At 45.4% G+C, this 22,172-nt stretch overlaps 1 protein-coding gene across 2 annotated transcripts in view; it reads left to right on the top strand.

Moving 5' to 3' along the window:
* LOC134299714 (alpha-lactalbumin-like) overlaps positions 1-22,172 on the top strand; it is a 51,930-nt gene that overhangs the window by 17,286 nt on the left and 12,472 nt on the right. The window contains exon 3 of one of the 2 annotated variants that reach the window (XM_062983442.1): positions 20,258-20,401. In XM_062983442.1, coding sequence (XP_062839512.1) covers positions 20,258-20,401 — 144 coding nt within the window. Of the gene's footprint in view, positions 1-2,408; positions 2,671-20,257; positions 20,402-22,172 lie in introns of those variants that run through there. The other variant, XM_062983443.1, reaches the window with a different exon arrangement.

Raw genomic sequence — 22,172 nt, 5'->3', positions numbered from 1 at the left:
AAAGACCCCTCACCCCTGAACCCACGTTTATCTACAAATCAACATCAGAAGATGAATTGACCACCGCCCCATCACTATCCCCGCAGCTGCTCCCAGCTCTTCACGTGAATTCCCTTGACTCTCCCTCCAATTCCTCCATCTCCTGTCAAGACTTAGATCCCCAAGAATCAGTTGGATCCCCTGATTGCCAGTCTTCACTCCCAGAGAACCCCATAAAGGTATCACTAGTTGTTGGTGCCTCACAAATAGCTTGCACTTCTCTTATCTTAGTCCAATCCATGGTGTCTCCTTCTACTTCACTCATTGACCCATCATCCCCAGAGAATCCCTCAAACGACTCCTCATCTGTAGGTGCCATAAGTATGTCCCGGATCCTCTTTCTCTGCTGCTCTTCATCAGATTCCTGTTCCTGAGTAACCCTTTCCCCCCTTCTGACACCCATACTACTGTCTGTGTCGCACCTCAGGCTAAGTTCACCTTGCTATAGATACCCAGTCAGACACACAGATAGTCTTTTGAGGTTTTTTATTAAGCAAAGCAGGATATAAATCAAACAAGCAATCAAAAGGTAGTTCAAAGTTGTAGTGAAAGAGTCAATAAGTCCAATAAGATCACAATGTAAAGAAATGTCCAATAATCCAAAATGCAAGGTCCATAAGTTCAGAGAGCATGGCAAGAGCAATAATCCACAAGGCAAGGTAATAGTCCATAGAGTCCAAAGAACAAGGCCCAAGAATCCAAGAACACAGACGAGGAGAGCATCCACCTAGATAAAAAGAGGAATTGCTCTGACAAAGAGTGATCTGCAAAAGCACACTTTAATAACAACTCAGAAATGCGTTCCTTTTCCCACAGCTAGACTCCCGTTTTCGCGCTAAACGCTCACTTCTACGAAACTGGGAACCCATCCAAGACAAACGGTCCTCTCTGGACAACTCATTGCTTGTGCTACCGTTATCTTGCACCTGGCCTGGAGCTAAACCGTCTCCCTCATTATTTTTCAAAGCTGAAGTTTCTCTCTAATCATTTCTCAGGGGAAGAATGTCAGCCTGACCGTTATCTATCTCTCCTGGGGTCAGCAGTTCATCCTGCTCAAACTGAAATTGCATCTCTGAGCTGGCTTCAGCCTCAGATTGCTCTTGAATCCCAAAACCAGAATCCCCTTCATCTTCATCTTGAATCTGGCCAGCCTGTGGCTGGGATACAACAGTCTGCAACATTATCATCCCCAGAGAATCCCTCAAACGACTCCTCATCTGTAGGTGCCGTAAGTATGTCCCGGATCCTCTTTCTCTGCTGCTCTTCATCAGATTTCTGCTCCTGAGTAACCCTTTCCCCCTTCTGACACCCATACTACGGTCTGCAACATTATAATCCCCAGAGAATCCCTCAAACGACTCCTCATCTGTAGGTGCCATAAGTATGTCCCAGATCCTCTTTCTCTGCTGATCTTCATCAGATTCCTGTTCCTGAGTAACCCTTTCCCCCCTTCTGGCACCCATGCTACTGTTTGTAACGTTACTCACAGGCTCTACTACAACATGAAATTCAGGAACAGTCCTTAGAAACTTGAGCACATGAAACATGAACAAAGGAAGCATGGAACTAGAAATCCCTTAACAGACTTGACTTGGCAGAAGTTCTACACTCAAACACCAACGTTGCCTCAACTGACGAAGTAGCCTCTTGATCTTCGAATATAGGTAGAAAAATTGTGCCTTTTCCCTTGAGAAGTCAATGAGGACTTTTTTGCTAATAGGTGGCTTGACCTTTGTACTCTCTCCGGAGAAGCTTTATGATGATGGAACATCAATCTCCTATCTAACTGCTGCTCGTTAGTCTGTCCACCTGGACTTTCATTTTCATCCTCTGAGCTCAGTTCTGTCTCTGACCTTGCTTCTCTAGGGAACTGCCTTTCTGGAATGCGGCCTCCCTCGGACAGAGATCTCACATTCTCAGGGCTTAAAATCTCTTGATTCTCCTGCTGGCCTGAAAGCCCAGAATCCCCAGTGTCAACATCAGGCAGCCTAGCAGTCCCAGAATCCCTAGTGTTATCATCAGGTACAGGCACAATCAAAGGCTGGACTACAATACAGCAGTCAATAAGAGAGCAGATCCAAATCAGCCTTCATTTTGACCAATCAGGGGAGAGAGAGGCCGGGGTGGGCAAGTTTGAATAGCTGACAAGCGTATAAAGTCTGGCACCTCTGTATTCATGTTATGTGTGTATTTTCAGCACTAGCCTTACACATCCCCCTTCTAGCCTCTGCTTAGTTTCATCATTTATGTGTCTTCGGTTGAAACCTTTTCCCTTCTGTGTTTAAAACCAAAGTGAATTATCCTGCAATAATCTTGAGTGTCTGTTGTCCCCCAACTCCACACTTGTTTGTTCTCTCTTTGTCTTCTAGCTGGGCATGGAACTCGGTGTGCAGGTCTGACTCTATAGGGCATTGGGCTGGAAAAGTGAACTGCAAAAGGCTCAATCGTCCATCGAAGAATATATTACGAAAGAAAGGCAGTGCTGTTCTTGATTTCTTCTGAAAGAAAAGGGACGAGAACTGTCTTCTCTCCTTTTGATCCATGTTCTGTCTCTTCTTGCTTTGGAAAAATGTCCTTTCATTGCTGAAATTGTCAATAAATTGAAGCAGATTCTAGGTTCTGCTGAATGAACGTTTGCAACCAAGGTGGCTGTTATTTTTTTTTAATGGTAACAACTTATTTATTTTTATGAAGCTTGCATAATATGCATAATATCACAGCTCTATAATCTTGCCTGATCCCACAGATATTTGAAAACTCCTTCCTTGTCAATCCCCTAATGCACTGGTTCTCAAACAGAGTTCCATGAAAGCTTATCTGTTGCACCTCAGCACTGGTTCACCTTGCTCTAACACACACTCCACCACAACAGGCTTGGTTTTTCCCCCAGTTTTATTTATTTATTTATTTATGGGCTGTCTGGCCATGTTCCGGAAGTATTCTCTCCTGAAGTTTTGCCTACATCTATGGCAGGCATCCTCACAACCTCTTAGGATGCCTGCCATAGATGTGGGTAAAACGTCAGGAGAGAACAGCCTGGAAAACATTCAACAACCCTCTAACTGTAGGTTGTTTGTGAATCCAATATAATTGCATAGAATTTGTATGTCTGTATGTCTAATGTTGTTCTTTGTTTTTCTGTTCTGATATACCCCCTCACACTAAAATTGCAATTAAAAAAACCCTATGCTTTAAAGTTATTGAAAGGTTGTTCATAATATTTTGGTGTCAAAGTGGGATATTCTGTTCAGTCTGAGCAGGATATTTTAACCTTAGTTTTAAAAGTATTCATTACAGTTTTATATCAGGGACACTATTATATTACATCTTTGTATAGTATGGAATTGATTTTAGGAGCCTGGAACTAAATACTTACTAAATAAGTGCACATTGGAAGGAAAAAGGCAATAAATCGGATATATCCCCAGTCTACACACTAGGGTTGTCAAAAAAACCCCACTTTGATTCTTATATCGGAATTATTTCAGATTGTTCTCGCTTTTTGAAACGCATTCCGAGACGTTGTCTCACAGCGCAACTGGCAATGTAATTTGAACCATCGTTGGCCCATTCTCTAATTGTCTCTTAAGGTTTTGTTAATTTTTTCCCCAAATTTTTTTTCCCAAATTTTTTTTAAAATATTTTTAAAAATTATTTTGTTTCTGCAACCTATCTTGAATGGGAGCTTAGCGCAGCCTAACTTGGCTGCCACTCCCCAACATGGCTGCCGCTCCCCGGTCAATCAGAAGCTTCCACGATGGACGCAAAGGTGGGGGCTAGAGTCCTCTGCGTCCACGTGGAAGATTGGCATGAAGCCCATTGCGCAGCCCGGGCAAGCCATTCTGGGATGGGTTTTGTGCGGAGAGGGTGGTGGTGTGGAAGCAGAGAGCAAGCAAGCCTGTCTTGAGGGGGAGAGGGAGAAGGGGTCCGGTCTGGTCTGGTTTGGAGAAAGGGTTAGGCTTTTGTTGCTGGCTCCTTCTTTTGGGAGTGACTGAGTGTGTTAATTTTGGGCAGCGCTCAGCTATAGAGCTGTGAATTCCAGGTTCTTTTTTCCATCTTAAAAAAAAATCTAGCTTTCAATTTCATTAAGAATAGTTCTTGCTGGATCACAGCATACCTTTGTTGCAGAATCAGTAGTCTATTTCATTAAGAAGGCATTGGCTTTGAGGTGCGTGGCATCACATAGCCAAACAACATTGATTTCCAGAGTTCTTGCTTACAAATATAGCAAGGGAATTTATTTATTTATTTATTTACAGTATTTATATTCCACCTTTCTCACCCCGAAGGGGACTCAGGGTGGATTACAATGAACACATATATGGCAAACATTCAATGCCAACAGACAAACAACATACATTAGACAAACTCAGAGGCATTTTTAACATTTTTCCAGCTTCACGATTCCGGCCACAGGGGGAGCTGTTGCTTCACCGTCCAGTAGTGGCTGTACTTCCTCATTCCTTTCCTCGTGTTTTGCTGGCAGTTTTATGGTGTTGTAAATTAGCCTCCCACATAAAGCGTCCCTAAATTTCCCTAATTGACAGATGCAACTGTCTTTCGGGGCTGCATAGGTCAACAGCAAGCCGGGGCTATTAATGGTCGGAGGCTTAACCCGACCCGGGCTTCGAACTCATGACCTCTCGGTCAGTAGTGATTTATAGCATCTGGTTACTAGCCAGCTGAGCCACAGCCCGGCCCCACTTTATAGTTTTCAAGGTATCTTTGCACTCCTGTCATTGCTCTATTTCGAATTGAAAGCAAGGCATTGCCTTTGAGGCTTGTGGGATCACGTAGCAAGACACACCATTGATTTCCAGTGTCCTTCTTGCTTAAAAATATAACAAGGGAATGTATAGTTTTCAAAGTATCTTTGCACACCTTGCCCGAGCATTGGCCAGGTTGGTCACTGGTACATTTCCAAAGGAAGGCATTGAGTTTGGGGCTTGCGGGAGCACATAGCAATAATAATAATAATAATAATAATAATAATAATAATAATAATAATAATAATAATAATAACTTTATTTTTATACCCCGCCCCATCTCCCCGAAGGGACTCGGGGCGGCTTACATGGGGCCTTGCCCGATAAACAATCAAATATCAAAACACAGCAATAAAACAGTTATCCAATAAAAACATCAATTACGTAAAAACAATCGTTAAAATCAACATAAAACATACAATATTAACACTGGAGACTAATTCATAGAACCCAGGCAAGGCATAACATTGAATTCCAGTGTCCTTTTTCCTAAAAAATATTACAAAGGGAATCTCTAGTTTCCAAAGTTCCTTTGCACACAGTGCCTGAGCATTGCCTGGCTTGGTCACAGGTACATTTCCTAACAAAGGCATTGGGTTTGGGGCTTCTGGGAGCACATAGCAAGACATAGCATTGATTTCCAGTGTCCTTTTTCCTTAAAAATATTACAAAGGGAAAATCGGACACAGAAACCAAGTTACACAAGTAGAAGAAGGACTTTCACATTGAAAAAAACACAATTGAACAGGAAATAAAACTTTCAAACCAGGAACAGGTTTCTTCAATTATTAAAAAATAGTTTATTATAAAAGCTATGAAAATTCACCAAAAATCGGAGGATACAGAAAACATTCTGCAATTTGGTGAGCTAGGAGGGTTGAATGTGTTCTCCCACTATACCAAATTTGATCAGGATAGCTCAAGAAATGAGGGCAGGAGAGCCCTGTAAAAGTCCCCCCGGGTGCTGTTTTTTCTGTTTTTTCGTAGTGATTGAAAGTAGTACATATCCCATCACCCATGGTCCATCATCCCGCAAACGGCACCAGGACATAAAGCGCATCATGGGGTAGGCTGTCTGGAATTGTGGGAGTTGGAGTCCAAAACACCTGGAGGGCCCAAATTGGCCCATGCCTGGTTTGAAGGCTTTCATAGAATCCTAGAGTTAGAAGGGGCGCCCAAAGGCCATCTAGTCAAACCCCCTTCTGCCATAGAGGAAGACACCATCCAAGCCCTCCTGACAGATGGCCATCCAGTCATAAATATGATTGGGAGATAGATAGAGTCCTAGATTTGAAAGGGGTCTCTGAAGGTCATCCAGTCCAGCCCCTTCTGCCGCAAAGGAAGAGACCATCCAAGCCCTCCTGACAGATGACCATCCACTCATAAATACGATTGGGAGATTTGAAAGGGGTCTCTGAAGGTCATCCAGTCCAGCCCCGTCTGCCACAAAGGAAGACACCATCCAAGCCCTCCCGGCAGAAGGTCATTCCAACCATACATACGATTGAGACATTTATCTATTTATTTATTTATTTATTTATTTCTGATATTTCTCCTCCACCTTTCTGCAATGGACCCAAAGTGGCTTGCAAGGTCATTAAGCCACGTGCTAACATCCACCATATAAATAAAACATAAAAGTAACGTCAAGCAATAGTAGTATAAATAAGACATCGCGGGGTTCAGTGGGGGCAGGTGAACTACAACTCCCATATGCAAGTCCATCATCCATGGTCCATCCCACCCCAATCAGTGCCCGGATGTATAGTGGGTCATGGGGACTGTATGTGTCAAGCCTGTTAGAGTGAGTAGGCCGAAGCCTGCTGGTCGTAATAATAATAATAATAATAATAATAATAATAATAATAATAATAACTTTATTTTTATACCCCGCCTCTATCTCCCCGGAGGGGACTCAGGGCGGCTTACATGGGGCCAAGCCCGAATAAAAACAGTAGCAGTATAAAACACAGCAATAGACAACAACTTGCACAATAAAAAAATAAAAAAATAAAATAAAACATTAGCCAATAAAAAACAAGAACTAATTAAAAACATGGATTAAAACGGAGAGATTGTAAAAGTAGACTGGGTAAGGTGCACCATATAAATATTGTAAACACAAGGTGACTGATAAAGTGCTGCAAATTCTGGAAGTGCAAATTGGGATGGGAGTTTTTTGCCTCAGTAAAAACTGAGGGGGGGGGGGGAGTAAACCATCCTTAAAAGGAAAGATTAAAAAGATAGTCATTATTTTCTCTTTAATGTGCTGTGAATAGTACTGTGTCCCAATGAGCCAGGGAAAAGCTGCCTTCTTTGGAACAATGCTGAACAGGGAAGATGGCATCCTCTTTTTGGGCCTAGCAGCCTTTAAAGGCCGAGACATGTCAGTAGAAATGCTGAAGGGGGTGAGGTGAGGGGGGTAGAAGTTTTCATAAACATATCCGCAAACATTGTTTAAAAGGAAGCATTAAAACATAATCATTTTCCATCATTAGTTGGATTCAGAATGCTGTGAATGTGTGAGTGAACTGTAATTCCTAGCACCCAAAGTTTTTTTATTATTAGTATACACAGTTGGCCATGTTGGGTGTATTTGGTCCAGATCCGTTGTCAGTTGGTTCATGGGTCCTAGGGGTGATGTGTGTCAAGTTTGGTCCAGGTCCGGCCTTCCTGGTGGTCCCAGTGGTATTTTTGATTACAAAAGTGTAGGCCGAAGGCTGTTAAGTGTACCAAAGCTAGCGTCGTTCTGAGGAGAAAGAGTAGACCGAAGCCTGTTTGTGGTAGTTTTTGCCTCAGGGGTCCCAGTGGCCTGTGAAAGTGGCGGCCAATCAGAAAGCTGGCCCATATTCTGGCCGACCAATCAGAAAGCTGGCCCATATTCCGGCCGGCCAATCAGAAAGCTGATACAAACATACAAACATTCACTTTTATTATATATAAAGATATAGATACTGCCTTTCCCTATCTTGACCCATGGGGAGAAATGAGGAAGAAATAACAGCAGCAACTCAACTTCTAGTATTGTGATGACTCATGGGCCTTGTAGTCCTGCTCATGACATTGTAATGCCTGATGAAGAAGAAAACTTGGGTTTTTTACCTTCCCAGTCAGAACTGGAATCTTCTCAGCCAGATCTTTCCCAGGCAGATCTGGGAACCTTGCACCTGCAAGAAAGTTGTGTCCCAGAAGTATGTCAAACAAACCCTGAGCCTACATCTCCCGTGTTCTCTCGCCATGAGTTTTGTAAACAACAGAGGGGTTTGGAAGCAGCTTCGCGCAGGAGTGCGAGGATAGCAGCTAAGAATGTACCCAATTAAGTCTGCTTTTCGTGAGAATCTTTAAGGAGTCAGACATCTGGTCTCAGAGTTTAGCTTTCGTTTCTGGTTCCCAGAGAACTGCTTCGGCGGGAAAGTTAGACTCTATATAGGTGTTTTACCCGCGTAGTAACTTCGCGGAGTCAATTCGTCAGCCTCCGGAGCGAGTTGTGTCTGGACAGCGCGCTCCGATTCAAGCCTCGTTCCTGCTCAAGCCTTGCCTTGTTTCCAGCCTCCGCTCCTGTTTCCCAGCCTTTGTTTACCTACGGATCTGCCTTGTTTCCCAGGACTAACCCTTGCCTTGTTTCACGGATTTTACCAAGTTATTCCACGGACCTTGTTCTTGTTCCTCGTTACCTTGTTCCACGTTTCAAGCCTTGTTTCAAGTATCAAGTTATTTCCTAGCCTTGCTCAAGTTCATGGACTAAAGGACCTTGTCATCTCCCCTCACTTTGCCTGGCAAAGTGAGTGTTTCGGTTATTGGATTACAACTTTGGACCTTAATATTTCATATTGGACATTGTTTCTTTGGACTAATTTTGACCTTTCCTGAAAGGTCTGCTTCTGGACTAACTTTTATATTTGCTTTTACTAACTTTATATATTTCCTTAATAAAGATATTAGATAGAATCTGGCCTCTGCGTATGGTTATTGGTGCTCTGTAGCCTGGGTCGTGACAGTTTGACTCCGCCGCCTCTTCCAAGGAGACAGACCCATGTCTCAGTACATAGCCGAGTTCCGAGTGCTGGCCCACAACACCGGCTGGAACGATGTTGCCCTCAGAGGACAATTTCGGGAGGGTCTCAACATTGAAATGCTGGAGGAAATCTCCAAGGTGGATCCTCCCCAAACGCTGGAAGCACTCATCGATCAATGTTTACGGGCTGAAGTCATGATTGCCAACAGAAAACAGTGGGTCCGAGGCCAGAGCGGTAGAACTGGGGCAAAACCCCCCGCTCCCGTCAGCGTTCAGCCGCGTCCAGTGTGGAGACCCCCACCACCATCCCCATACCCCAGAGGGAGCGAGGAGGTGCCGATGCAGTTGGGCAATGTGCGTCCCAGATTAGATGCCGCCGAGAAGGCCCGCCGCCAACGCCTAAATCTCTGCTGGTATTGCGGGAATGGGGGCCACTTCGCCAGAGAGTGCCCAGCCAAAGGGAAGCCCGCCGCCCGTCTTGCGGCGGCGTCCTCCACGGAGACGAAGGCGTCTGAGGCGGCTGGCACACAGCCGGCGGGGGAAGCCAACGACCGGGCGTAGAGAGGCTCGCCAACCCGGTCAAGAAACCCGTTCAAGAGCCGCCAACCGGGGTCCTGTTCCTTCTAGTGGTCACCTTATGGTCAGCAAAAAAGGGACCCGTCATGATCCACGCCATGATAGACTCAGGAGCTACCAACAATTTCATTGATAGAGAGTATGCCGACTCTCTGGGATTACAATATCATGACTTCAAGAATGCCCGTGTGGTGCAAGCCATTGATGGCCGCCCTCTCAAGACGGGCCCCGTAAGCCAGTGGTCGGAACCCACCAGGATGTGGATAAGGGAACATATGGAAGAGATTTCCTTCTTTGTTACTGAGGTTCCCCATTTCCCTGTGATTTTGGGGATTCCATGGCTGACACTTCACGACCCAAGCATCTCCTGGTCCAACAGAGAACTGCAGTTTGCTTCAAAGTACTGCCAAAATCATTGCCTCGTAGCCAAGGTCTGCCATGCCACAGACACCGAGCCCATTATCACCTTGCCAAAGAAGTACTCCGAGTATTGGGATGTATTCAATGAAAAAGAAGCCGAAAGGTTACCCCCACATAGACCTTATGACTGTGCCATTGACTTGGTGGAGGGGGCCCCGATCCCGCGAGGGCATCTCTACTCCCTGACTGAACCAGAGCAAGAAGCTCTCAGGGAATTCATAGAGACAAACCTTCGCAAGGGATTCATCAGACCCTCTCAATCCCCAGCCGCCTCCCCAGTGATGTTTGTGAAAAAGAAGTCAGGGGAATTACGCTTGGTGGTGGACTACAGAGCATTGAATAATATCACCAAGCGGAACAGCTATCCCCTGCCCTTAATCTCGGATCTACTAGACCGACTTCGAGGAGCCAAGGTTTACACCAAGCTGGATCTTCGGGGAGCTTACAACTTAGTTCGCATCAGAGAAGGGGACGAGTGGAAGACCGCCTTCCAGACTAAATTCGGATTATTCGAGTCCCGAGTTATGAATTATGGATTATGCGGAGCTCCCGCAACGTTCCAGCATTTTGTCAATGACATTTTCCAGGACTATCTAGATAGGTTCTTGATAATCTACCTGGACGATTTTTTGGTGTTTTCTAGATCACAATCAGAACATGAGAACCACGTCAAAATGGTGCTACAACGATTGCGGGATCATGGGCTTTATGCCAAGCTGGAAAAATGCGCTTTTGATCTACAAGAGGTAGATTTCCTTGGATACCGTATCTCGCCTCTAGGGCTCTCCATGGATCCAGCCAAGGTTTCAGCAGTATTGGAATGGCGGGCGCCAACTAACAAGAAGGAGGTGCAGCGATTCTTGGGGTTCGCGAACTACTACCGCAAGTTCATTCCAGATTTTGCCCGCTGGTCTGACCCAATCACTAGCTGCATCCGTGGAAAACGGCCCTTCCGCTGGACTGATCAAGCAGAGAAAGGGTTCCAGCAACTAAAGAAATTATTCACATCCCAGCCAATCCTTCAGCATCCAGATCCTGAAACCCTTTTTGTGGTGCAAGCGGACGCCTCTGATGTGGCAATTGGGGCTGTGCTCCTACAACCGGTGGGAGATCACCTTCATCCTTGTGCTTATTATTCTCGTCAACTAACCGCACCAGAGAGGAACTATACCATTTGGGAAAAAGAACTATTAGCCATAAAGGCAGCTTTTGAAACTTGGAGACATTGGCTAGAAGGGGCCAAATTTCCCATTGAAGTCCACACTGATCATCGGAATCTAGAACATCTAAGAACTGCCCGCAAGCTAAATCAAAGGCAGCAACGTTGGGCTTTATTCTTTGAACGTTTCAACTTCCAGATTCATTATGTGACCCCAGCCCAAACCAAGCAAGCAGACGCCCTGTCACGTAAACCGGAATACGCTGCGGGACGCAAGGAGACCTTTGAATCCCAACTACTACAACCCGAGAACTTTGCCACGCTCACAGTGGGGAACACCAAATCCACTCCCATTGATTCAACTCCCCCTAATCCAGGGCCCATCTGTGCTCAAGAAATCAGGGCTAGTCAGCAAGCAGATGCCTGGGCGCAGGACCAACTTCGTCAAGGTCTGCACTTTCCCTTTTCGCTTAAAGATGGACTGCTTTGCTATAGAAATCATGTTTATATCCCACCCGGACCGGGCAGGGAAAAAGTACTTCGTCTGTGTCATGACTGCAAACCAGCAGGGCATTTCGGACTATTTAAAACCATGCATTTGATCCTAAGAGATTTCTGGTGGCCCAAGATCCGCAAGGATGTAGAAAAATATGTTAACACCTGCCCAGTATGCCAGCGCTCCAAGATAAGAAGGGAGAAGCCCTCAGGGCTTCTACACCCCCTTCCTAACCCATCTCGCCCATGGGAAATAATTTCTGCGGATTTTATCACTGACTTACCACCTTCCTGTGGATTCACCACGATCCTAGTGGTGGTGGACCTTTTCACCAAGTTAGCCCATTTCATTCCCTGTGAAGGTCTTCCCACGGCCCAAGAGACTGCAGATTTATTCCTCCAACATGTTTTCAGACTACATGGATTGCCCAAGAGTTTGGTCACAGACCGTGGATCCCAATTCACCTCTCGTTTCTGGAAGGCACTACAAAAACTATTGGGCATAGACTCTCGTTTATCTTCAGCTCATCATCCCCAAACGGATGGGCAAACGGAGCGCACCAATGCCACTTTGGAACAGTACCTTCGCTGTTATGTAAACTACCAACAGGACAATTGGGCTTCTCTGTTACCACTGTCGGAATTTGCCTACAACAATGGAGTCCAGGCTTCTACAAAAGAAACGCCGTTCTTTGCAAACTACGGCTTCCATCCACGTTTCTTTCCCCCTGTCATTGAAACTTCAGAAGTTCCCGCAGCAGAAGATTGGCTGCAGGAACTCACAGCGGTGCAACAACTTTTGCTTCAGCAACTGGAACAAGCCAAGGAGGACTATAAACGTCACGCGGACAAACATCGCCAGCCGGGCCCCGAAATCAAGGTAGGAGATCGGGTTTTTCTGTCCACTCGCTTTTTGCCCTCCCACCGCCCTTGCCGGAAGTTAGATGCCCGTTTCATTGGCCCCTATCCAGTGGTGGCGCAATTAAACCCCGTGACTTTCAAACTCCAACTTCCACGTTCAATGCGCATTCACCCAGTGTTTCACCGCTCCCTGCTCCTTCCGGCGGATGGTGTGCGGCCAGATGTAGACCGGCCGGCCCCCGTCCCTATTTTGGTGGATGGGGAGGACGAGTTCGAGGTTCAGGACATTTTAGATTCTCGCTTTCACCGCCGCCGCCTGCAATATCTCATTGACTGGGTGGGTTTTGGCCCTGAGGAACGCTCTTGGGAAGACGCCTCCACAGTCCATGCTCCTGATCTAACCCGTCGCTTTCATCAGACCTATCCCGCCAAGCCACGACCTCGCGCCTCGGGGAGAGAGTCCCAGTTTGGGAGGGGCCTTGAGGAGGGGGATAGTGTGATGACTCATGGGCCTTGTAGTCCTGCTCATGACATTGTAATGCCTGATGAAGAAGAAAACTTGGGTTTTTTACCTTCCCAGTCAGAACTGGAATCTTCTCAGCCAGATCTTTCCCAGGCAGATCTGGGAACCTTGCACCTGCAAGAAAGTTGTGTCCCAGAAGTATGTCAAACAAACCCTGAGCCTACATCTCCCGTGTTCTCTCGCCATGAGTTTTGTAAACAACAGAGGGGTTTGGAAGCAGCTTCGCGCAGGAGTGCGAGGATAGCAGCTAAGAATGTACCCAATTAAGTCTGCTTTTCGTGAGAATCTTTAAGGAGTCAGACATCTGGTCTCAGAGTTTAGCTTTCGTTTCTGGTTCCCAGAGAACTGCTTCGGCGGGAAAGTTAGACTCTATATAGGTGTTTTACCCGCGTAGTAACTTCGCGGAGTCAATTCGTCAGCCTCCGGAGCGAGTTGTGTCTGGACAGCGCGCTCCGATTCAAGCCTCGTTCCTGCTCAAGCCTTGCCTTGTTTCCAGCCTCCGCTCCTGTTTCCCAGCCTTTGTTTACCTACGGATCTGCCTTGTTTCCCAGGACTAACCCTTGCCTTGTTTCACGGATTTTACCAAGTTATTCCACGGACCTTGTTCTTGTTCCTCGTTACCTTGTTCCACGTTTCAAGCCTTGTTTCAAGTATCAAGTTATTTCCTAGCCTTGCTCAAGTTCATGGACTAAAGGACCTTGTCATCTCCCCTCACTTTGCCTGGCAAAGTGAGTGTTTCGGTTATTGGATTACAACTTTGGACCTTAATATTTCATATTGGACATTGTTTCTTTGGACTAATTTTGACCTTTCCTGAAAGGTCTGCTTCTGGACTAACTTTTATATTTGCTTTTACTAACTTTATATATTTCCTTAATAAAGATATTAGATAGAATCTGGCCTCTGCGTATGGTTATTGGTGCTCTGTAGCCTGGGTCGTGACAAGTATAATTGTAATAATAATAATAACTCGCAGTATCACTAAGGTTAAGATCTTCTGTGTCACACCCCTAGGCTGCATAGGCACCTTGAAACCACACTGGAGCCCAGAATATAAGCAATAAAGCTGTTTATTGAATATTATAATCGAGCACAAGCAATTAAAGTTCAGAGTCAAAAAAGTGGGTTAAATCCACAAAAGCAGTATACTTATTAGTCTTTAAGCAGGAGTCCAAGAAAGTCACTCAAGGTTGTAGTCCAAACTAGAACTGGTGCTTAGTCCCACAAGAAGTATCAAGAGTAGTCCATACAGGATTCAATTCCAAGGCATGAAACAATCAAGAAACCACAGGAAGCAAGGCTTGAGTGCAGGATCAAACTCCAAATATAATCCAAGGCATTGGTAATCCACAGGGTAAAGACACAGAAGTAATCAACTGGATCCAAAGGCAGAAACTAGGAAGGAACTTGACTTAAAAGTCCACGGCAGCAAAGCATACAAGAACCCGGAGGCAAAGAGCTTCCTCTCTTGAATTGCCAAGTTGCCACCTCTGCCGAGCAGAGAAAGGACAAAGTATTTAAGGAAGATCCAAGGCCTTCCTCCCTGGGAACACTATTTCTCTCATGGGAAAACTACTCATTAGCCTGCTTCAAAAGCAGGCGTTCACTCCTTCGTAAACATTCGCGCTCCCTTCTTCTGTGAATGATAACCGGAACTCTACTGAATAATGAAAGCCTTAAGATCTGCCACACATTGGTCAATGGTCAACCCGTTTTAATTTCCAGACGTAGAACAGGTAGAACAGGTAGTCCAGCCCCCGATAAGCCTTCATTGGGGAGCACGTAGTCCACGCGGAATGCCTTCTTAGGACAATCAGAACATCTGCTTCTTCTTTCAAAGGGTTTTAATTAGTTTGCCTTTCTTATGTCAGGAGGTATCAAAAATAAAAGAGCATTAAGAAACAAACCTATATTTGTGCCTCTCACCTGATGACTGAGTGTTATTTCTTAAAACACAAGATGTCATTGAATTCAAGGCAGCTTGCTCCCTCATAGATGTTGATAGGATTGCAATCCTTAGGTGGCTGTCTATGAGGGGTGTGCAATAGCCAGCAGAGTGATCTTGTTTGTTGTGGACTCATCTTGTTGTGTATCTAATGACAACAACAACAACCACAACACCAACAACAACGACAACAACAACAACTTTATTCCCAAAAGGGACATGGGGTGTCTTACATATGTGACAGAATGCCGATAGACACAAATACAAAACAATCAATCAACACAAAAACACAATTAAAATAAGACATAGTTGAATATAGCCATCCAGTTAAAAGTACAATTCAATAAAACATAAGAATATAAAATAGCCGTGTAACTCAATCAATAATCAACAAGATCACTGGTCAATTTCTCTCCCCCCAGTATTTTCTGTGGGTCAAAGGGTGCAGTGAGTGCAGCAAACGGCTAGCTGTTGTTGGCTGCAAGGAGTGCACAACTACTCTGTTGCAACAGCTCCACTGGCTGCCAGTCACATTTCACAGGGCTGGCTTTGACCTACAAAGCCCTATACAGCTCCAGTCCAGGTGATCTGAAGGACCACATCTCTTTCTATGAACCTGGTAGACATCTGTGACCAACGGGAGGGGAGGCTCCCACAATGTGAGATTGATCAGGAGGCAGAGGCGGTTCAACTGCCAGGCCAACTAAGGCACTTGCCTGTGGCGCCATCTTTTAGGGGGCGCTGTTGGGGCCCGGCCCCATGGCTTATCTCCTCTGCAAAGTGCCCAGGATCGCCTTCCCGGCAAGAAGGAAGACGTTCCTCGGCGCTTTGCAGATAAGAGAAGCGGCGCCCGCTTCGCCCGCTGCAGGAAAGCCTGGAAAGCCACCCGCTGTAAGTCTGCAGGGGTCGCGGGTCCCAGGAGCGGAAGCCCTGATCCTTCCTCCCTTCCCTGCTGCTCAGCCTTGGGGGGGGGGGCACCAAATTTCAGGGGGGAGGGTGTGCCAACATTTGGGGGGGGGGCAAAATTCTTATTGCCTATGCATGAAAATTACCAAAGAACGGCTTTGCCATCAAGAGAGCACCATCAAGATCTTTCTCAATCAATAGGAAAAACGATCCTGTGCTGATTGGAGGCAAAGCCACCACCAAAGCTGTCCCGGTGGCCCATAAGTGACCAATAGCTGCACATTGTGAGCCCGTATCACACCAGAGCCAAACGAGTAGGCAAAGAGTACGCATTGCACCTGAAGTCTTGTCCCTGCCTCCTACAGAATCCCAGGGCCTGGAGTTTAGGGGAGGGGCCTTTAAAATGCCTGGTCCTGAGCCAGAGCTGGAGGCTGGAGACAAGGCTGCCATGGCTGCTTGGCTTCCTCGGCTCCTCTGCCTTTGGCTCCTTTCAGGGGCCTCACTAGCCGTGACGTTTCATGAATGTCCGCTGGCCAAGATTTTCCTTGAGGAAGGGCTGGACGGATACGCAGGCATCTCTTTGGAACAGTGTGAGTCGGTCGGACCCTTCCGGCTTTTTATTTAGGGCAACTTGGTTATTTGGTTATTGGTTGTTCTTGGTATTGGCTGAGGCTCCTGGACCTCTTCCCTTTCCGTAGAAAGCCATTGTACGCAAGGGAGCGAAATGACGTCCCTGAGATCAAGTGCCGAGATCAAGGTTTGCTTTTTTGGAATTTTGATGCAATGGATCTTGGTTGATTCTGTGGTTAAGGAGGGCTGATGTGCATCTAGGGTGGGAAAGAATGCAGTTGTGGACACCCATGAGCTGCCATGGCTCAAAGCTATGAAGTCCTGGGAGTTGTAGTTTGGTGAGGTGCCAGAACTCTTTGGAGGAGAAAGCCCCCTGCTTTCATTCCCTTCCCTTTCTCTCGCTCCTTTCCTTCTCTTCTTTTTCCCTCGCTCCCTCGCTCCCTCGCTCCCTCCCTCCCTCCCTTCCTTCCTTCCTTCTCTTCCTTCCTTCCTTCTTCTCTTCCTTCCTTCCTTCCTTCCTTCCTTCTTCTCTTCCTCCCTTCTTCCCTTCCTTCCTTCCTTCCTTCCTTCCTTCCTTCCTTCCTTCTTCTCTTCCTTCCTTCCTTCCTTCCTACCTTCCTTCCTTCCTTCCTTCTTCTCTTCCTCCCTTCTTCCCTTCCTTCCTTCCTTCCTTCCTTCCTTCCTTCCTTCCTTCCTTCCTTCCTTCCTTCCTTCTTCTCTTCCTTCCTTCCTTCCTACCTTCCTTCCTTCCTTCTTCTCTTCCTCCCTTCTTCCCTTCCTTCCTTCCTTCCTTCCTTCCTTCCTTCCTTCTTCCCTTCCTTCCTTCCTTCCTTCCTTCTTCTCTTCCTTCCTTCCTTCTTCTCTTCCTTCCTTCCTTCCTTCCTTCCTTCCTTCATTCCTTCCTTCTTGTCTTCCTTCCTTCCTTCTTCTCTTCCTTCCTTCCTTCTTCTCTTCCTTCCTTCTCTTCCTTCCTTCCTTCTTCCCTCCCCTCCCCTCCCCTCCCCTCCTTCCTTCCTTCCTTCCTTCCTTCCTTCCTTCCTTCCTTCCTTCCTTCCTTCCTTCCTTCCTTCCTTCCTTCCTTCCTTCCACTATTGGAAGTATAAATCTTCATTATGTGGCCAACTGCCTGGTTTGGGGTAGGAATCCTGGCTGTTGTTGCACCCCTAGGCTATGTAGGCACCTCAAAACCTCTCTGGAGTCCCAGAATAAAAGCAAGCTAGTTGTGTATTGATGTTTATATGTAAGCAAAAGCAAAATTCAGAGTCAGTAAAATAGGTTTAAATCCACAAGAGCAAGGTACTTGAAGTTCATGAAACAAGAGTCTATAAAAACAACTCAAGAGAATAGTCCAAACAGGTATGAATCAATAGTCCAAGGTATGAATCAAGGATAACCACAGACAAGACAAGACTAGAGTGCAGGATTAATTCCAAGGTAGTCCAGGGTATAAAGTCAATGATGAACCACAAGGCAAAGGTCTTGACTGGAATAAAAACCAAATGGCAAAGTCACTGAAATATCCAACTGGATTCATAGGCCAAGGCAAGGCTGGAACTTGAAGCCAGATACACAGCTGCAGGAATACACAGAGCAAAGATCCTTCTTTCTTGAATAAGCAATGTTACCACCTCTGGCTGTGGCAGAGAAAACAAGCCATTTTAAGGAGAATCCAAGGTCTTTCTCTCATGAGAAAACGACTCATTAGTTTTCTTCAAAAGCAACCGTCTGCTTCTTCGCAGGCATTCTCATTCCCTCCTCCCATGAGTTATCGCTGCCTTCTTGTCAAACTCATTATCCTCCTCTAAACTAGAATGTCCATCTGGCACCTGGAGATCTGACCTTGACTGCTGGGAGGAATGTGGTTCGCAATTGCTGCTTGCAACTATTCTGTCTCTAGTCCCAGAATCCACTGGGACAGATTCTGGCTGCATCTTAGGCCTAATCCTAGAGTCCCTTGGCAAGGCAGGTGCAGGGACAATCCCTGGCTGAATGGACCCAATCTCAGGCTCAGGCTGGGCTACACCAGCTGTGGCCTTCACGCCTGTGTTCTCACCTCCTGCTAGGCTGCTTGTTGGGCCTTTCCTGGAAGAGGCTGTTTGCGTTGTTGCTTCAGTGGGTGCCATTTTCTACAGTGTTTGAGAGGACTTGACAGGTCCTATTTGTTCAGGCTCATGGTCATAGGCACAGTTGCACTCTATCAGCCACAGATTGTATATAAATCTTCATTATCTTGCTTGTATTCATTAGGGTGAATATCTTGGCCGTGTCTTTTAGGGCTGTGCTTATTATAATAATAATAATACTAATAAGTTTATTTTTGTATCCTGCCTCCATCTCCCCAAAGGGACTTTGGGCCGCTCACATGGGGACGAGCCCAGTATCAACATACGTTTTGTCTTATTCCAAGCTGTAAAAACGTCAGGCAGGAGGAGAGAAATCTTTTAATCCCACCACTGCCAACGATTTGTAACATGGCAACCACCAATTGGCAAGGAGGTGCCTCCTATTTCAGCAATGCACAACCACCAAAGACTCAGGGAGGAGACCTTTTACTTGTTTTTTCTTTCTTCTTCTTCACTTTAGATGGTAACGTAACTTAGTTTAGAATATTTGTGACAGAGGCTGAGATGTTTGAGAGAACAATAGCACGTTTATTGAGGCACAAGCTTAATGGTTGGTTACAATTCTCACTTAGAGGCACTTTGATTAGTTGCAAAGCTAGAATGAGGTGATTCAAACTTCTTAAAATGTCACTTCTTTCTTTACTACTCTAAACTGCAGTCACCCTATGAATTTCAATCACAGCCAATCTGTTCCTTATCTGGAAACAGACTACCTTAAAATAAGCCACCAAACTTATTTTAAACTGACTCAAATAAGCACTTGAGCCTCCCTGATTCTCCAACTGAGAATCAGTCTTCACTGTAATTCATCCGATTACAGACTACCTTAAAATAAATCACCAAACTTAAAATGACCAATTGAGTCTCTCTGGTCCCCTAACTTAGGATCAGCCTTCCCTGAGCTTCAACAGAGCCCAGACTGAGTTTTCCTCCAAATTCTACTCTCTCTTCAGCTAAAGGCAGTTGGCTCCGCCCCCTTCTCCATGGCAATCACTCATGATAGCAGAGTAACTGAAATACTGACTCTTTTAAAACACAGTTAAACATGACATCTGTAAACGAAAATAAAAACACACTTCTTTACACAAGCCTCAACCATTTAGTGGATTGTAATCCTGAAAGGTCAGCAGTTTGAATCCGGGGCGGGGTGAGCTCCTACTGTTAGCCCCAGCTTCTGCCAACCTAACAGTACGAAAACATGCAGATGTTTGTAGATCAATAAGTACCATTCCAATGGGATGGTAACAGCACTCCATGCAATCATGCCGCCTCCATGACCTTGGAGGTGTCTATGGGCAACACTGGCTCTTCTGCTTAGAAATGGAGATGAGCACCAACCCCCAGAGTCGGGCACAACTGGACTTAATATCAGGAAAAAACCTTTACCTTTACCCTATATAGTTTCTAAAATTCTAATAATATATATGGTTCATTGATCTTGATTTTTAGATTTGCCAATGTAAAGTGTTGTGTGTCATTTTCAACACCGAAATGTTTGAAAACATGCCTAAGAAGCACAATGGGGCAAGAAAGAGAGATGGGACTTGCACTGAAGTTGATCAGTGGAGACTGATTTCTGTCAAAGTGTATTGACACAGTTTCCAAGTGTTTCCAACAGACGTTGTGGTATTCTTTTGTAACTATAAATTATCAATTGACAGTCATTTTCAGTTATTTTAAGACTTCAAACTTTGTAATTAAAATAGAAAATGGATTTCATTAAGTCTATATAAAATATAGAATGATTCATATCATTTAAATTATATTGCGTTCTGGAACTACTCTTCATGAATAAATTTCAACCTCCCCCTCCCCCATTTGTTCTGACCTTATCCATACATTGTTCTCTTTGCTTTTAGGGATGTGTATAGCATATCACTCAAGTAAGTACAATACGGATCACAAGAATCGGTTTGGATTTGGAATTTTTCATTTCGACAGCCAGGTTTGGTGCAAAACGGGCGAGGAGGACTCACTGAACCTCTGTAACATATGCTGTTCAAGTAAGTGCTTTGAGAAAAGTTTTCTCTCTTTCTTAAACTGCAAGTTTGATGCAGGTAAAAGAGGCAGGAAGAAAAAAGAAATGGAATAGACAAAAATGGGTAAGGCAGGATTTGGTAGGAGAAAGGAAAAGGAGGAAAGAGAAAAAGAAGAGATAGGAGGGGAAAAAAGAAAGAAAGAAAGAAAGAAAGAAAGAGAGAAAGAAAGAAAGATCTATCAGGCAAATAATGAGAAGAAAGAAAGAAAAGTGAGAGGGAGAAAGTGCATAAGGACGTGGGCAAACTACAACTCCCGTCATCACAGATCAGTTCTCTCTAAACCCCATAAAATTTTTTTTGTCCTCTCTAGAGTTAGGTGCACTGTCATGAGAAGCTTGTGTGCTCTTGGGTTGAGTGTCCTTCAACTCCCATCATCCTGGTCATGAGAAGCTTGTGTGCTCTCAGGTTGGGTGTCCTTCAACTCCCATCATCTTGGTCATGAGAAGGTTGTGTGCTCTTGGGTGGGGTGCCCTTCAACTCCCATCATCCTGGTCATGAGAAGCTTGTGTGCTCTGAAGTTGGGTGAACTTCAACTTCCATCATCCTGGTCATGAAAAGCTTGTGTGCTCTCGAGTTGGGTGCCCTCCAACTCCTGAACCCATCCTGTCCAAGAAACCCTAGTATCTTAAGATGGTCATGTTGGGTATGTGCTCCAAGTTTGGTCCAGATTCATCATCGGTAGTGAAGCCAAAATCCAGCTACCCACCATAGAGCGGAATGAGGATCCAGTGCACCACAATTGCTCCTGAACATCCTCTCTCACAGAACAGAGCCAAACGAGTCTCTTGGTTTTCCAAGGAGTTGGTAGTGATGAAGCAAGTGAGACAGAGACTAGAGCAATTTTGGAGTAGAACTCGAAGCGAACCTGATGTAGTCCAGCCTGTTCTGGTGTCTGATGTGTCTGATGTCAATGACGTTTCTGGGCCTGTGTCTGATTGCAATGGGGTTGATGGTACTGACAGTCTTGCTTTAGAGCCAGAGGTTTTCGCAGAACAGAGACTGGAGACTCACGGTCACATTCCTGAAAGGGGCCGGTTTTCCAGCTTGCCTAAAGGAAGCAGTTGTTAGACTCCTGTTTGAGCTCCCAACCATGAACCTGTGGAGTTCCTCAAGGTTCCATTTTGTCCTCCATGCTGTTTAACATCTACATTAAACTGCTGGGAGAGATCGTCTAGAATTTTGGAATTCGATACCATCTCTACACGGATGATGCCCAACTCCATTACTTCTTTCCATGGGATGTCAAGGAAGCAGTTCAGTACCTGAACTGATGCCTGAAGTCAGTAATGGACTGGATGAGGGTAAACAAATTGAAGCTCAATCCAGATGTTGTAGTCCAGCCTGTGCTGGTGTCCGATGTGTCTGATGTCAATGACATTTCTGGGCCTGTGTCTGATTGCAATGGGGTTGATGGTACTGACAGGCTTGCTTTAGAGCTAGAGGTTTTCGCAGAACAGAGACTGGAGACTCAAGGTCACATTCCTGAAAGGGGCCGGTTTTCTAAGGAGGATTTGTCAGATGCAGATGTAGAGGGTAATGAGCTCGCTGATAGACAGAGAGACTTTTGTAAACACAGAGAGAGTTCCCAGGTCCTTCGATGGTCAATTTGCCTTCGAGAGAAAAGGGCAAATAAAATATCTGGTGAGAAAGTGAAACGAAATTGTTTTTTCTCACTACAGGAGGCTTTTTAAGGGAAAGGGAAAAGCCTTTTGCTTCATTGGGTTCAATGTTGGTG

This window comes from Anolis carolinensis, chromosome 5 (assembly GCF_035594765.1).
Source record: "Anolis carolinensis isolate JA03-04 chromosome 5, rAnoCar3.1.pri, whole genome shotgun sequence".
Taxonomy (NCBI): Eukaryota; Metazoa; Chordata; class Lepidosauria; order Squamata; family Dactyloidae; genus Anolis; species Anolis carolinensis.
Note: the sequence above shows the minus strand (reverse complement) of the source record. Positions and strands in the feature narration are given on the sequence as shown.